The 17,684-nt window shown below is 39.9% G+C and overlaps 1 protein-coding gene across 1 annotated transcript; it reads left to right on the top strand.

The window, feature by feature from the left end:
* Nucleotides 1-574: 574 nt before the first annotated feature.
* On the top strand, nt 575-1,633 carry LOC118773623 (C-C chemokine receptor type 4-like). Its single transcript, XM_036522638.1, has one exon. The coding sequence runs from the start codon at nt 575-577 to the stop codon at nt 1,631-1,633; it is 1,059 nt and encodes a 352-aa protein (XP_036378531.1).
* The last annotated feature ends 16,051 nt before the right edge of the window (nt 1,634-17,684 follow it).

Below are 17,684 nucleotides of genomic sequence, written 5' to 3'. Positions count from 1 at the left end.
TCCATTCCTTAACATAAGTCATTTAATGACTGGGTCGCTCTTTCTTTTCAAGGACCATGAGTTGCTCATGTCTTACTGCTGAACATTAAAGTTGGAGCAAGACCGGGAAAGAAGCCAGTATCGAGACCTAAGTGACACTAACGACATGCACGTCATAAAATTATGTAGTGAAATATTTTCCGTTGTTGAATGATGGGAAGAGCCTGCTCTGTTTTCTGAGAAAAGAACATAATTATAAAAAACTTGGGAAAGTAATGAAAAGATAATCAGATAATCATCAAATAATCACATAGGGGATTAACTTGGTAGTGGGATCACTGAATCCTGTTCTGTAAATGTTTCAGCAGAATGTTGAGCAACGCCTACTCTGAATCATAGTTCTTGTGGCCGAAACGCCACCCACCAGACAAAACTGAACGCCTCATCCTCCTCTTTGTGCTTTGCACTGACACCATCCCAAAGACTGGTAAGTGAGCCACATGAATAAGACATCTTTAACATGCACATTTTAACAGCATTTTTTGATTGAGTGATGATGGTGAATGTTCTGACAGGTCGAACTCAAGGCACAGTGATGGATTATGACTATTCCTCCATGCTTGGCAACAGTACGTGGATGTATGACAATAGCAGTTTCGATGATGATTACGTGACTCTGTGTCCCAAAAGAAACGTCAACCATTTAGGTGCAGTCTACCTTCCGACCTTCTACCACTGCATTTTCCTGCTCAGCCTGCTTGGGAATGTACTGGTCCTGTACATCATCTACAAGTACGAGAAACTCAACAGCATGACCAACATTTTCCTGTTGAACCTGGTCATCTCTGACTTGGTGTTCGCCTCCAGCCTCCCTTTCTGGGCTACGTACCATGCCTCGGAGTGGATCTTTGGTTCGGCCCTGTGTAAGATGGTGAGCAGTGTGTACTACATTGGCTTCTACAGCTCCATTCTGTTCCTGACGCTTATGACCCTGGACAGGTACCTGGCCGTGGTGCATGCCATCACCGCTCTCAAGAGGAGAAGGAACACGTACGCCTGCATCTCCTCTGCTGCCGTGTGGTTCATTAGCATCCTAGCCAGCTTGAAAAAGATGATTCTGTTTGACGTGCGCACCGATGGTGACGCCGGTACCCTTTGCGAGGAGACTGGCTTCTCTAAAGAGGTCCTGACTCGATGGCAGCTCATAGGTGACTACATGCAGTTTGTCGTGTTTTTCCTACTTCCTCTTGCCGTTGTCCTGTACTGCTACATAAGAATCACGGTGAGGATCATACACAGTAGGATGAGGGAAAAGTGCAGGGCCGTGAAGCTCATATTTGTGATAATTGTGGCATTTTTCATTTGCTGGACACCTTACAACGTGGTCATACTGCTGAGAGCTCTCCAAGACTCACCCAGCAAAGATGCTCATCCATGTACCGAAGGTCTAGACCATGCACTGTATGTAAGCCGCAACATTGCCTTCCTCTACTGCTGCATAAACCCTGTGTTCTACACTTTTGTGGGCAAAAAGTTCCGGAGCCACTTCCAGAAGATACTGGCAAAACGCATTCCTTGTCTAGGGAATCAGCTTGCGGGAAGCCAGAGCAGCAGGACAGTGTCTCAGAAGAGCCCACACACCATGCATGAGTAGACACGGCAGCTCTGTGGTACAGAAACACCCCGCAACTATTTGTGTATGCCTGCTGAATGCACCCTGAGCAGATCCTTTTTAAGAGCTTTCCAAAGCAGCACTGGCAAAATAGGTGATTTTATAATGCTCCAAGTCACTTTTTTTTTTTTTTTAAAAAAAAAAGGAAATATGGAAATGAAAACACTTTCAGGCATTACATCTACGTCAGATGGAGTTTTAGTACAAAAAATTCAAATCATTAATGCATATCTTAATTTCTTTGTTTCTAATGTTTTTTTTTTTTTTTTTCAAAGAGTGGTGCCCCAATCCAGGCAAGCAAGTGTGTACAGTATGTTTTACAACCAAATATCATTATGTATTATGCAGGCTACGTGTGATTAACAATGTAAAATAAAATAAATCAAAAAAGGCAACAACATGCAGATGGCTTGTTCTGAAATCAATTTTCTGTTCTCTTTAATAAATTCCAACCACATTTTTCATTTTTTTTTTGTGTGTGTTTTGTGTGTTGTGTTCATACTCACTTGTGCTGTAAAAAAATCATGTGACTCACTCATTAAACTGACTGGGGATGTTTCTTTGCATTTATCGTTTAAGTGTGTACAAGGTGTGACCTTCCTTCACTTCTTGAATAGGTGTTACCTGACTTTTATGCATTTATGCATTTAAAAAGAAACCCCTGATCAGAAAATAAGAAAAGTCAACAGCCAGCCAGGTGTGACAGGGAAAGAAGTACACAGAATGGCATGTAAACATGTTCAGTTTTTTTAAGAGCAATAAGAGAAATGAGAACGGGAGAGAAAAGAAATGAAACAACTAGTATCCTTTGGATGAGACGGTTAACTAAAGCTCTGAGTCCTGTGGTCATCAAAGAGGAAATGAAACTTATAGTAACTTTTGTGGTGTCCTGGCCAAATTCCTACTGAGGCTTTTAAATCTGACAGCCTAATGATGCCTTTCATCTAATTTAATTTAAAATTAATACTTATATACAATTAATACTTAGATAAAATGCAAATACTTAGGTCTCATCTCATCTCATCTGATGTGTGGGGAGTATTCTATCCCAAAACGGCTCCTGTGCATCTTCCACATGGGTGCTACACTCATGTTAGGTGGTGGCTGAGGTGAATCACCCCCAGGTTCACCCCCTCCCCCAACCCAGCCTCACCCACTGCTGCCCCTGTGAGCTATGCTGATATCCTGGAAAAGTGCCATATAAATCCAATCTATTATTATTATTATTATTATTATTACAAAATTTAATGACTTTTCAGTATTGTATATCCAAAGCGTACATAAAGTATACTTAAAATCCACTCAAACAAAAAATCAGTACTGGGGGTGCATTGGTTAAGATCTGGAGATCTAAATTGTTTTGTTTTTATTTATGCGGCACTTGTGTGTGGTAACCTCATACATATTTCCATTTGTGATATTTGCCATGTATCATAAACTCTTCAAGAGGAAAGAGCAAGTATTCATGCTTGATGTATTAATCAGAGCAATAAGGAATAAAACAGAATAAAATGGAGAGAATGAACTATCTCGTAAATTAAGAATATTCTTATATTTTCCTACAGAATATCAATTTAAACTACATTATACCCTACATTTATTTTACAACAAGTGTCTTACCTAAGGCTGTCAAAGTATACAATTAGTCTGCTGTGTTTTTCACTTCTGTTTGATAGTCTCTGTTTGTTCAGATGCATTTGTTATTTTTAATGTGATTATTATAGTTTTAAACCTGGGCTCTTTATGTGGCTTTAATAACCACTGTAAAAAACGCATTATCTTTTGGCAGAGCTTGAGCATACAACATTTAAACCCCAGCTTTTTAAATGTTACTAATTCTTTTTACAGGTACAGCCTCCTGGTATTTTCCCACATTTCACTTGGGACTCACAATAATATGTGACTGCAGGTGCAAATCCGCCCTTGAATTTCAGCTGGACCTCTTCCAAATAAGCTTTTGGATGTTAGAATGTGAGTTATGCCTTACTGGAAACACCTGTCCCTATTACTGAAAGCCATTGTGTAATTCGGAAGATAGAAAATCAATAACGAAACCAAAAACCAAAAGGACACTTCAGTTCTGCTGGCTCCTGCATTTGCAGAAAAGGCATCAGTTTGTTAACCTGTTATGCCTCCTGTCGGGGCAAGTGCCCTGCATGATCCAGTTTTTCTCAACGCTTCCTTTGTGGCAGGTCACATAAAAGTTATATCTCTGTGTTTCTAATGGTGCAGCTGCCTAAAGTAGCATGACCATCATCTGTTAATCAAGCCACTGCCATTTCCCTGCTGTCTGCTGGAGGAGATCGATAAACACTTCCATGTCCATTTTACGTTAATCAAGGTCAGCGACTACAAAATTCCAGTCAAGGAATACAGATTAACCAAAGTGGGTCGAGAAGGAAAAAAAGCTCCTATGTGGATCAGTTGCTCATTACACTTACAATTTAAACCCATGCAATAAATAAATATGGGGACAGTTTTAATATACAAATCTAAGATTCTTCACATCAAAAATGACTTGTCTAAATGAAATGCTTATTTTTTTAGAGAAGGTCTTTTCCTGTTCATTATCCACCACAATAATGGCTTACAAATTCATTGCACTGTCTAGAGACGAAAGCTAATTGTAGATGGCCATGTGATGTACAGTAATCATAAAAGCATTATAAAGCCTTTCTAGATAGCTGTCCTTTTGTTTCCCTCCTTATGGTTTCATTGGCATCAAGCCTTTTGTCTTGGTGAATTATTGTAGTTACATTTCCTTCTGGGAATCAACCTGGTCCCCTGCTGATAGAAGCAAACACGGTTTATTAAAATGTAAATCCAATACAGCTCTTTCATCATTTATGACATAAACCCTTAACTGCTTTGAAGTGTGACTTTCCACTACTACAGAGAAGACACTTGCGATTTTTCTGTGCATCAACAGTAGTCCCTTTCCCACTGAGGACCAAACCTAATGGTTGATCCCAGCCTATAAATTCCTGATGCTTCTCCAGCTGCTAGTTCTGGGCTAAAAGCAGGCGCTCAGTATCCCCAGGGCATAGGGATATACGCTTGGATTATATACAGGGACATGCAAAACAAGATGTATATCACAAAAATTAAAGTGATAACAACAACAATCTTCTTTGCTAATGTACTAAAACAGTGTTTCTCAATCCTCCTCCTGGAGCCCTCCCTGTCCTGAATATCTTCTATCTATCCTTGCTCCAAACATGCTCTTGATTAAATCAGGTGTGCTCAGCTAATCAGAAGTGCCACAGATGAGTTCAGTCAGGTAGGTAGAGCAGGGACAGATGGAAAACGTGCAGAGCAGGGGGGCCCCAGGAGCAGTATTGAGAATCAGTGTACTACAATAATAATGTACTAAATAATCTCAAAACCTGAGACAATACTGGTCTATGAAGAACATTGCTAGATGTTATTGTTTGAAATGATGATGTAAAAATGTCATGGGATTCATTTAGTGTGTCCTCCTCAAACTGTCCATATACCATTCAAAATGGCTCAGAAAGAAAATATTTCATCACAAGCAACCTGAGGCTCACACAACAGTAAAGAATATTCTTGAAAAAAAGAGAGGAGGCTGTCAAAAAGATGTGTGACAGCATGAATCTTTCTTACTTAAAAGCTACTTGTGCAACGTTCCTTTCAGCATATTACGTGGCTCAACATGACAGATGCTTTTCTGATCATTGTGGTTTGCTGGAACTGCCAAGAGAAAATGGAAGTCATACAGAACCTGGACTGCATTCTAGATTCATTGCTTCACAAATAACTGATAACATTGCTTCTAAGATGCGGAACAAAACTTGTGAACACATCCGGGATGTAGATCATAAAATCTCTGTACTGAACTACCATAAATATACCATCTTCAAGTATCATAAATGCATTAATCTGTGCCTATGACAATCATAAAAACAATGAAAAAAAAATGAATTAAACAAAATAATAAAAATATTGTTTTTTCTTAATCACATCGAACCTCAAATACATCAAACTGAAAATGTTACACAGTTGTGGTACATCTATTGCAAAGGCTGAGCAGTTGGTTTTGGTGACATCTTCTTGAAAAAGCACTTAATTGTGTTTGTTAGCACCACTTTCATGCTGGGGAAACAAATCTGCCTTTGTACCAAGGCTTTTGGAGCAGAGCCATTATTTGGTGTCATTATTTGTCATTGCAGGTATATAGTGGTCTAAACCATTTTCAGTCAAAATGGACAAAATATATTCTATGTGTAGATCACATCACATCATGAAACTATGTGTAGATAACATCACGTTTCTAAACCAGAGACAACTTTGTGAACCACCACAAGTTTCAAGGACTGGCCAAGTCATAAGCACACGATGGGTTGCAAGGTCAATATGTACAGTGTCTGTAGCTGGGGCAGTTTTTAATCATTGAGTGCATTCTTGCCCATGACAGAAAATCTTATGAAGGTCGGTCTTTCTGTCTTCAAAGCAGATTCTTTCAGATTTACCTTTCAAGTACAATTCAGTGCGAGAATTCACTCTGGTGCCAGAATGCTTACAGAAATGGTTGACATCAGTTTCTATAAACCTGATTCAGCGCAGCATGCTTTTCATACATGGAATTAGAGGACGGCCATGGACTAAAAAGCTTGCAGCTCAAAGTACAGCTGCAAAAGACCATTTCATTAACAGGCAATGTCAATATCGGTGCCAGCAGTTTCTTGCCAGTCTGGTTAATAATTTAAGAAATCGAACTTCATCAATGAAAGGCTCTGCCTCAGCTCGTCGGGATCAGTCCAACTACACTGTTTTGATTGAAGAGATCAAAGATGTAGAAGACGGGAATCAGTATCCCTCCAGGATTTGGAGAAGGCAGAATTGACAAGCTTTGCCAGTGATTCAAACGTCAACACTTGAACAATTGCGATTAATGTATACAGAGACTTTATTCAAGCTGGATGAGATGTTGCTGGTGAGCTCCGGCCTTTACCCAATTTCAAAGGAACTAATTCCATGACATCCTGCAGAGTATGAGTGGGGTTTTAGCCACAAAAACTGGCTAACTTCGCCAACAAGATGAAAAGCAAAATTCCACCACAACCCCCCCACACCCCCCCCCCCCCCCCCACACACACACACACACACATAATGGGACCGACAAAGATACGTCACCAAGTTGTCATCCTTCCCTTAAGAATCCAAGCTCTAACCCTTGTGGAAGTTTCCCTAAGACCACATTTTGAGTGAATAACATTCATTCCATGTCAATGTTGGCTTTTCAGCTAATACATACAGTGGCTCTAAGATGCAAACCACAAGCAGAAAAAAGAAGACTTGCATTTGTGTTTTCAACCTTTGAGCCAACCTAAATACACATCATGAAACCATTAACCGTTTTATTCATTTACATTCAGTCACATTCAGGCATTGAGTATGTGTTGATGACATAACAATACTGTGTTCCATGACTAAACAAAAAACAGCAGTAGAACGATTTTCTTTGACTCTAAAATAAAATGAATATTCTTCATAAACTCTCCCTCATAAATATTTCTGCCTAAAAAAAAAAACCAAAGGCCAACCACAGGGTATTACACAATTTTACATTTTCTTGTTATAAATCTTTAAATGGAGGCCAAATTAAATCCAGAAGTACATTATCTAGTCTTATCCTTGTCTTACTCAGGACTCATATTTAAAACATTCGCTCAGAAACACCATTTGGCACATCCTGTTTGCCAATCGCTCACTGTTGCTTGACGTTTCCCTTTGCACCACAAGCCAGATTTGTAATAAATGAATTATATCCGACAAGGATGTGCAAGAGCAAAAGCCTTTTTAATCAAAAGCATTAACTCTAAATGTGACAATGAGTACAGGACTTAAGGTTTCTTCGTGTCATTACTTTAATGATGTAATGATGCCTTACTAAACAGGGCATCAATATAATGTATTAAGACGTGAAAGAGTGCAGATTAAAAAGAGAATGAGAGTAAAATTACAACACATGATGATAAAATGTGTCAGATGCAAGGACATAGGGAAGAAATGAGCACTGAGAGTAAAAGCCATTGGCGAAAGCCTTCATTTCTAATATCCCACATTTAATACTGTATGTCATTGTGCAATATAAGCTGTTGATAGGTATTACAGCGCTCATGCACCACAATAAGGAAACATTGGCAAGTTTGTTTAAATCATCAAGACAGTTAAGTCTTAAATAGCACAGACAGCTTGGTTTCCATACTTGATGGGATATGTCCTGGTACAATTGGGACAGCTTATAAAACTGAAGCTGCTATTTTTGGGATGATTCGCAAAGTACTCTGTTTTTCATTTATTAATTCTGGCTATGGCAGCATTGTCCCATGTTTTTTAATGGATATAGAAATTTCTGTCATATCCACTCTGCGTCATCGGGGCCTTTTAATGTTCCAAAACATGTTAATTACGATAGGGTAAAAACTGTATGTGAGAACCCCCCCCCCCCCCCCCCCCATAACAAAGGGTATGGCTGAATTTGTTAAAAAAGGGGGGGTTGGCACATCATTTTGATGGGAGGTCCCATTAGATTACTCAATTTTTCTCAGTTACATACCCCAGCATTTGGGAAAAATGGGAAAAATGGGATCCTGTAACATGCCAATGTGGCAATGAATTAATACATGTAAATACTTGTCCTAAAGAATTGCTTCAGCTATTTATCATGTGTTACACTGTTCAGAACTGACAGCCTTTATTAAGTAGATCTGTATGACATAATTCATACCAAGCCTTTGTGGCTCCCAAAAGATTCCCATGGACAATAAGTCTACAGCTCTGGTCCTTCGTCTGGTTAATATTTCACCTGGATTTATTATTGACCTCAACTAAATTGATTTTTGAAAACCTTGGGAGGTGCCTACATTGGGAGTGCTGTCGTTAAGAGTCAGGGTGACAGACTTTACATGAAAATGTGACCTTCCTCTCCATGAACAAAACATCAACTCACAGCTTCCTCTCACAGTAGTCATAAAGCATTATGAGTATTTATACAATTAGCATATGCAGAGCAAGGCAAAAGTACATCCATGTACAAACAAGCATGTTGAACAAGGTTTACACGGTTGCTCATGTAAATCTCAAAACTGCATTCACTGTAAATGCAAATGTACATTTCCTCACCTGGGGTGTGTATACTGTGGTCGGAAGATATCCCGGAAAAGAACAAAAAACAAAACAAAAACAAAAAAAAAGAACAGGGAGGCTCACTGAGAAAAGCAGAAGTGGCTTTAAATGTGTTAGGCTGTCATGGCCCAAGGAGAGTGAGTCGACTGGGTGATGCATGCACATGTGCTGCTGGCCTATAAGGGGTAAAAGGGAAGCTTTTTTTTTGTTCACTGATTCACCTATCGCCTGATCCTACAGCTAAGAAATTCTTAGTTTATTTATGTCTGCTTTTAAAATTGAGCTGCCAAAATGATCAGTGCTTCAGAACCCATCAGCTGTGGGCTCCCCATTGTAGAATAATACATTACAATACTGTGTTCCAGTGGTGTCGTTAGGTCCGATCATCCGGGGCTATAGACCCGAATTTTTTAAGCCTAACTCCAAATATTTTCGCCCTGAAAAAGGAGATGTTTGTAGCAAAACAACAGACAGACTGTGTAACACAGTGGAACTTGACTTGCAGCGACCAAAGGTGTGATAATATGTATTTATTATAAAGGTAGATATAACCAGCCCAACCTACCGATGCCAATCTCCCTTCAAAAAAAAAAGAGACAAGCCCCAGGCAAACTTGCCTTAGCCCCTGATCTTTTGAACAGCAAGAAATGCCCCTGCTGTGTTCACACTGTACAGTTTCAGTGGAGTTTGCATTTTTATCTCAAACTGTGAAATTGTCATTTTGACACAAAATAACAAATGCAGCAAATTGTGTGTCATATTAAATATCAACAAATTCTTCAATCGGGTAATCAGCTGTTACATTTGACCATATATTGATCGATCTCATATCTTTGGGAGTTACAGCGGGTTAGGAAATGTTTTCAGTCAGTAGATCTCTGGAAAAGAGCTTTCTGGTAGCCTGCCAAATAGACAGATACATAAGTTGGAGCACTTACCTGCAATGCGGAAAGGGTCAACCTATTCTGTTTTGGACTACTACCACTCAGAAACTGGATATTCATATTTCAGCCTTGGGGTTTGTTTACCCATGACAGGATAACCTTTCCGAGTCAGGTTTCAATCACAGTAGCTGAATTTCCTCGTTTTCTGCCTTCCCCCTTGCCATTGCCAAGAGGCATATGTGATTTAAGGGATAACAACCAATCAGGAATTTCACGTAAAACATAAGCACAGAGCATGGAGAGCCAAATGTTAACAGTATAACCCGTTCCAGACAGGGGTGCCTTGACACATGATGTCATCAGAGAAGACTGCCAATGGGAGCTGAGTTACAAAGTGGTGCTGAAAGTAAATTCAGAAGTCTGCAAATATTGCACACGTGCAACTAGAAATGCCTTGTTCAACAAGTTACAGTATCTCAGGTTCAAAGCACCAATGAATAAAGGAATAAGAAGTATGTAACTGCAAAAAAAAAAAAGGACAAGGACATCTACTTGTAGAGAAGGTGTTCAGGCCTCAGAACAGCCTGAATTTGTCAGAGTGTGGACTTAACAGTGTGTGGATGGTGTGGCACACAGATGATGGCCCATGTTGATCCAATGCTTCCCCTATTTGTTGAAAATTGGCCGATGGATCTCTACTCCAAATAGCTCATTCCATCTCATCCTACAAATGATAGATTGGATGGCGATCTGGTGATTGGGAAGGCCACTGCAGTAAACCATATTCACTGTCATTGTCCCAGAACCTTTCTGGGACAATCCTAGCCTTGTGGCATGGAGTGCTATCCTGCTGAAAAAACCCATTTGCAGATGGGGACAATGGTGCCGTGAAGGGATGCACCTGATCATCCTGATTTTCAGATATCCTGTGGCACTCAAGCATTGCTCTGTCACGAAAACACATTTATGACACCTGGCAGGATGTTTTTGCCATGTCCTGGTCCTCCCATCAGTGTGAAACAGCAGGAACTGGAATTCGACAGACCAGGTGGTATTTTTTTGAATTCTCCATTGTCCAGAATTTGTGTTCCAGTACAGGAGTACAGTACAGTATTGGTATTTAGCAGATACTCTTGTCCAGAGTGACTTACATAAGTTACAATTTATACATTGGATATTTACTTAGGCAAGGGTACAACAGCAGTAGTGCCCCAGCAGGGAATCACACCGGTTATGAGTCCTGCTCTTCACCACTATGATATATACTGCTGCCACTATGCTACACTACTGTACTATACTGTAGTGTGCTGTACTGACTGACTCTACATGTTACTCTGCGCCGGTCATGTCAGCCTCCATAGGCCTGTTTCATCAACAGTCTGTTTCTGACCTCAGGACTGCTGTTGGCTGGATGTTTTTTGGGTGGTAGACCATTCTTAATACATCTGTGACACTGTCATATGCGAAAACCCCAGCAGGGTTTCTGTTACTGATATACTCAGACTGGTGTATCTGGCACCCACTACCATGCCAAATTCTTAAATCTAAATTCTTAAATCTTTTTTCTTGCCCAGTCTCCCTATTGCACACACACAATCTGCAGGTAGCTGCCTATATGCTTTAAAGGCCTTAGTCTGAACATCTGATGCTATGACTGATTGAGCAATCTATATCATGGAAAGGGCAGAAATCTGTTTTGTCTATTGTCTGAGTTTTTTGCTTGTTGATTGAATACTGCTATTTTTACTGTTTTTGCATATTAATTTTATCTAAAGATGAGATGTTAAGTTTTGCTATTCTAGTCTTGATGTTGTCTGTTTGTCTCAATATAAAAATCATTTTGAATTTGTCTGGTGGTTGTTAGGTATGTTAGTAAGCATTTAACTCGCCTGATATTCTCAAGGTGACTTTGGAAGATATATTACCATAAGAAAACATTGAACAAAATCTACAAAAGCACATATGAGTAAGCTTAGAATATACTACAAACTAAAATTAGTATGTAAAAAATGTAATACAATTATTAAAAAAAAAAGATGAACTGAATATGCAAGGGAGAAAATAAAAACCTTCATGTAATGGTGCTTGTGTTAGGGGAGAGTGTGGTTAACTGCTGATGGTTAAACATTTGAAATAAAAGTATTGAATTCTCTAACCTTCACAATTATATACACTCTTTGCATAAGTCTGCTAAACATGGGATCTGGAATAATCAAGCCGTTTTACTTCACCTCACAAAATATTATGCTTGATGTAAACTTCTGAGACAGCTTCCTCTTTCGTCCTGTTTTTCACTTTGATCCTAATCAGTAAAAGACTGATAGCAGATTGAAATACGATGTCATATGAAAAGCTATTAATCATTTAGCATGAAACCTGGCATATTTTGCAGACTATGACAAAACTGTACTGTGTCCTTTGAAGTGAAGAGCATTGCCTACAAAAGTTAAACTTCTTTAAAACTTCTTGTCTTCAGTATCACAAGAATAGCTTACATGTATGTTCAGCATGCTTGTCTTTAATTTGGGTTTTGCAAAGGAAACCCATGCTGAAGAAAAGAGCAAATCAACTGAAGGTTTGAAATTATTGGAGAGAAAAATAAAAGCCTAAAAAAATTCCCTTTAATTAAAATGGAGTCAGTGGCATTCCTTTAGCTCTAGATTGCATTCCTTAGGCGAATAAAACAAAAAAAATGCTTTCTTTGAGGAGGTCATAAAAATTTCTTTCAGATGAAATATAAAAGGAGGACTCAATTCTTCTGAACTCCTCCTCCACAGATTCTGTCCTTACATTTAATGAGAACTGACAAGCATTTTTTTCTTTCCCCAAATCGGACTACTAATTACTGGGGGTACTAGCAGTAGTGTGGGTGGAGGTGGGTGGGTTGTGTTTCCCGGGGGAGGTGGTAGTGGCAGCCAGAGACATATTAGTCCAAAATTAGTGTCTGAAGTTACCTTCAATGTCTACGAAGTTCAAACAAAAAATGTTTATAATATAAAAGGAAATGTATTTTCAGTTTTCAATTACATGCAGTGGGAAACTGTCGACTCCTATGAATCTGAATGGTTACCTGGTCATGCTTAAAGAACATTGCAATATTACAATGATACTATACATAATGGTTTCTGACTGTAAACCGCTGCTCTCCTCTCTGGTACAGAAAAGAAAAAAAAACATGTAAGGACCACGGAGCTAAAGAAGAGCACCATCTAGAGGTGAGCCAGGAAAGTCTTCCAGTAAAATGTAAATCAGTTTCATTAGAAAACTGCATTTTACATATTCCAACTCTTAAAATACTTAAAAAGAAATGACTGTTTCTGATAAAGAATTGTAATATATAAGCTCTCATTGTTAAACTGTAAATACACCAATAGTGAGTGTCAACAGTTCTAAAACTCCATCATAGGACATCATATGCCCTTTATTGAGTAATATAGTTAGCCTAAGTTTGAGCCTTAGGGCAACAATTATATTCAAGGGCACCTGGGCACCCACAAACATTCAGCACAGTTGCAGTTATTTTAGCCTTGCTGTAAATTTTTACACAATTACTTCATAACATGAAATTGGGTTCATTTAGCACAGTTACTTACATAAGAAGGTGGTAATATGGGGGCTCCTCTGAATCTGTGAGCAAATCAACTCAGTGGCAGGACTCAATGGCATGGACTGCCATCCCCACCACATAGCTGTTCTCTGATGCTCTTTGCCCTTCAGAAATATAGAAATACTAACATAATGTGTTGCGTGAACTGTCCACAACAGTCAGTGTTGTGCAAGTTCACACTTCACAAGAGCTAGCTCAAAGTTCAGTTCACACAGATTAAAATGAACAAGTTCACGTTCATTTGAATTTTGAACAAGTTCACAGTCCCAGTTCATATCTTCCATTTTTAAATGAGCTTCTCCAGGGACTATTTTATGTGTACGTCTACATGCGCAGTGATTGTTACGCGGAATATGGGCAGTTGGTTGCGAGCTGTCGAGATGTCTATCTGATGAGTTGCACTAATAAAAATGCCTCAAGTAAGGAATAATGCCATCCATGATTATTCATCAAGCAGTAACTTTAACACATCCAAGGATTCCGAATCTCATGCAAAACTGAACAAGCTCAAGTTCACGTTCTTTAGTTACAAACGGATATGTTCAAGTTCACCGTTGACCAAAAAAAAATGAGCATGTTTAATGAACGCGCTTTTTTAACACGTTCATGCATAACACTGACAACAGTGCTTCAGACAGTCCAGTGAGTGGTCTCTCAAGTGACTCAGTCTGCAACATGGTTGTCTTGAGTGCATACTAAGCCCCATGGCTTGGGTTTGAAACCGACCCTGTTGTCTGCCAACAATGACTGGGAGGCCCACAGTGGCAAAATAAGTTGGCTATGATGTTTTGGAGACAGGGTTAGGTGGGTCAGCCAGGGTTTCCTCATCTCACCGCTCTCAGACACCCTGCTACTTGTCAGGTGCCTGCAAGTTGCTTGGATGACATCACTGGAGCAGTGCCCATCATCCAATGAGCACTCACTTCATTGTAGTGCACTGTGTGACTTGTAGTGTGAAAACTAGCCATTGGCTCCATGCCAATGTATCAGGGGATGGCATCTGCCTCACTTCAGTGCAGAGGCTGTTCCAGTGAAAGGAGTATAATGTACAATGGGAAATTAAATACAGGGCTGCAAGAGCAGGCTATCAAGAATAAGAATAACAAAAGCACTTCAGAGTGTTAAATATGCCTTCTTTTCAACACAGATTGAAAATATTGAGGCAAATCTGTAGTTATAATTGCCTCTACCAACATATCATCATACATAACAGAGCAGGACTGGCGCAGCTGTTAAGCATTTTACAATGTTTTTCCCACTGTGATCCTTCCAGACATACTACTTCGTAAACACACAATTAATATTTCATGCTTGGAGAGTGCCATGATAAAAAAAGAATCACATCATCTCTTTGAATGTAGTATTGATATCCAATCCATGTAGCAGGCTGTATTTTTTATTTTTATATTTATTTATTTAATTATTTATTTTTGCAAATTAACGGAGCGCAGAAGGTTTGTATAAATTTGCACAACTGCCTTTACTTGAAAGCGCACATCAAATGCTGATTGAGAGACAGGGGTTTGGGCTGTACCAGTACAGTCAGTGCTATGACATTTACAAAATTCAGCTGCAATACTTGTCATACCATTAAATTTTTTACTTCAGGAGTAGGTTAAAGCAAGATGTGTGAGTATTTCCCCTGTACATTCTCTCCTCCCAGTTTGTTGAAATAAAAAGACAGAGTTGTAAAGAGGCCATGTTATTGACATTTGTAAATGGTAATGACGTATATTCAAGAATTTAACAGGAAATGCCAGATGTGCCTTCTGGATATACAGGATTGAATGTTTGCGTCCCCAGCTAGTGGTCTTAAGTAAAATAACACAAATAAAACCAATACAAAACATATTTCTGGACCTGTATAATTTATGAACAATGTGTTGCATAACTGCCTTAATTCTAAAGAATTTGAACTGTACTTTATATAACTATAGTGTAATTTCAGTTTTGAAACAAGAGTTCAAACTGTTCTTAAGCACTTTTTCCTAGCAACTGATTGATGCTAACTAACAATAATGATAATTACTATTAGTTAGCTTGTTCGTCTTCCTTAGAATAGTCAGGAAGTTGGCTAGATAATCTTTCCGTGTTCTGTTGCCTCATATGGTGTAGTGATTTGTTTACCATTCTAGGGTCAGCTGATAGGTTACTGAAATGATGAGAGAAATGATTAGCTTTGCCGTCAACTGCTCTCTTTTGTAATCTGTTTTGCATGTGTCTTGTTGTGTGTCTAAGCTTTCACATACCCTTATAAATATCACCGGGGATTCACTACTCCATTCCCAACACTAACCCTGTTCTCTTTTGGTGCAAGAATCCACTCAGCTCCCCCAAGCAGACATAGTGAATAAAGAAAAAATTCATTTTATTAGATTTAACAGTTCATCACACAGACGCTGACATGACTCCATTGCTAACTCTGCCTTCCCTTGGTCTTGGTAACCCCCCCTGGAAACACTGTCCCCACCCAGATCAGCCCACCAAAGACAACCATGCACCATTCACAAAATACACCACTAACACTTCCACACACCCTGTCACCTCTGCTGTGCAACCCAGATCACACCACACTTAAAGGTGAGGAACAGCAATGAGGGAGTCCACACAGCCACTCACTCACCCAGATGCAAAAAGAAAAAAAAAAAAATGGAGGGAGGGGGCTGGCAGAGTGTTCAGCATGGGCCCACGGCACTCTCCTGGGCCCATTTACCCCTCAAAATAAAAAAGAAAACCCCAAAGAAAGTGTCCGTTTGCTGGGTCCCCTGAACTCGCATGAATTATTCTCCTGCAGCCTTTGCCGCCCCCTCTCTTTCTTACCAACAGGGGCTGCGCACTTCTGGAGAAAAGGAAAACAGCATTAGCAATGCCGGCTCGCATAGCAGCTCTCTCTCTCACATACTCACACGCGCGATTTTCCCTGTCAGCTCAGCACGCTCCTCACTGCGCGGGAGGAACACTTCCGGCTTTGTGCCACCCCAGGTGCTGCTCTGCTGGCTGATCCTAACCTGCGTTACCTCCTTCCTTAACACAGGGCCCTCACTCCCAGAGCTGTCGTCCGGTACACCCCTGCTGTCGCACTCACACTCATTCCCTCACATACCCAACACAATTAAAAACTCAAACACACGAGGCCAGATTTTGCTGATTAAATCCTTTCCCTACTCAACAAGGAAGATCTCCCTCACCGCGAGCTCTCCAACTGCCACATACCCTATGCTTTTATTCCTTTGCCGCCAACACTAATCATTAATCATGAACAGATGCACTCAAAAATCCCTATGTACCCTGCCTCTCTCATTAGCTGCAACTTCACTTCACCCTACTGCTGCTGTTTTTTTTCACTCCTCCCCTGACACAAATTTCTAAGATGCATCTTCATTCTCTCAAGTGCAGGTGGCCAAAACTGACTCTCTGTAGGAATGTGAGACCACATGTTTATTCCTCAGGCAAAATGACTGTTAGACACCCCATTGTTGTATGTTCTGTATGCCCTAAGGGAGAGAAACCTCTGTTCTGAAAGTTTCTGAAAATGCCATAGCAACTGCTACAAATCTTTGTGCAAATTTACCTCAGAGGTGAAAAAAAGCCTCTTTTAAAGTCAGACGCAGAGCGCATGTCTTTGAGCATCAAACGCAGGAGGCATTTTGAACCCCTTTCTCACTGCAGGGGAAACTTCGTGAACATCTTTTTTCCTTCACATGCCTGCCCGATGCGCTATATGGAGAATGCCTCAACAATGGATTCTATGCTATGCTTCATTGTTATTTCTTTGAAAGATATATTCTTGGGGTTGTTTTCAGTTTCCCAGATGGGAGTGAAAATGCTTTCAGCCTCCAGTTAATTTATCCCTGGCTTGCTGTACGTATTCCCCTTGACTTTTACTTTTTTAGAATATAAGCTGTCCTTTTAAGTGTTCATTGTGATGACTCATACCGGTGTCAGGAGACTGACCTCTTAGTCACTGTTGTGGAGCAAAATCTACCACAGCTTGATTTTCCAGACTTCAGCCTCCATGTGCCAAACACAACCCCTGCCCCCCCACCCCCCAGAAAAGAGGAACCAGACAAAAGTATCTCATGATAACTCATGACTAAAATACGAAACCTGTGCAAATAAGCCAAGAAACAGTGCAAATATCAAACTATTGTTTTATTTCATCCCACAGTGTAGTTCATTGAAGAGCTATCTGTGTTGTAAATGGCCCCCAATACTTATTTTATTCCAATGTGCAAGTAATATTCCGCATAACTCTTTCAAAACATCACGTCATACTGCAACAAGAATGTTGCCAGAGAAGGAGCTGACCACCATTTTATCTTTAAACCTTGCTGTAAATTCAGTGCCAGGATGAAGTGATGGAGACATATCACTGTTGAGAGAGCTATCT

This window comes from Megalops cyprinoides, chromosome 2 (genome assembly GCF_013368585.1).
Source record: "Megalops cyprinoides isolate fMegCyp1 chromosome 2, fMegCyp1.pri, whole genome shotgun sequence".
Lineage (NCBI taxonomy): Eukaryota > Metazoa > Chordata > Actinopteri > Elopiformes > Megalopidae > Megalops > Megalops cyprinoides.
The sequence above is the reverse complement of the archived record's forward strand: the minus strand, read 5'-3'. Positions and strand labels throughout refer to the sequence as shown.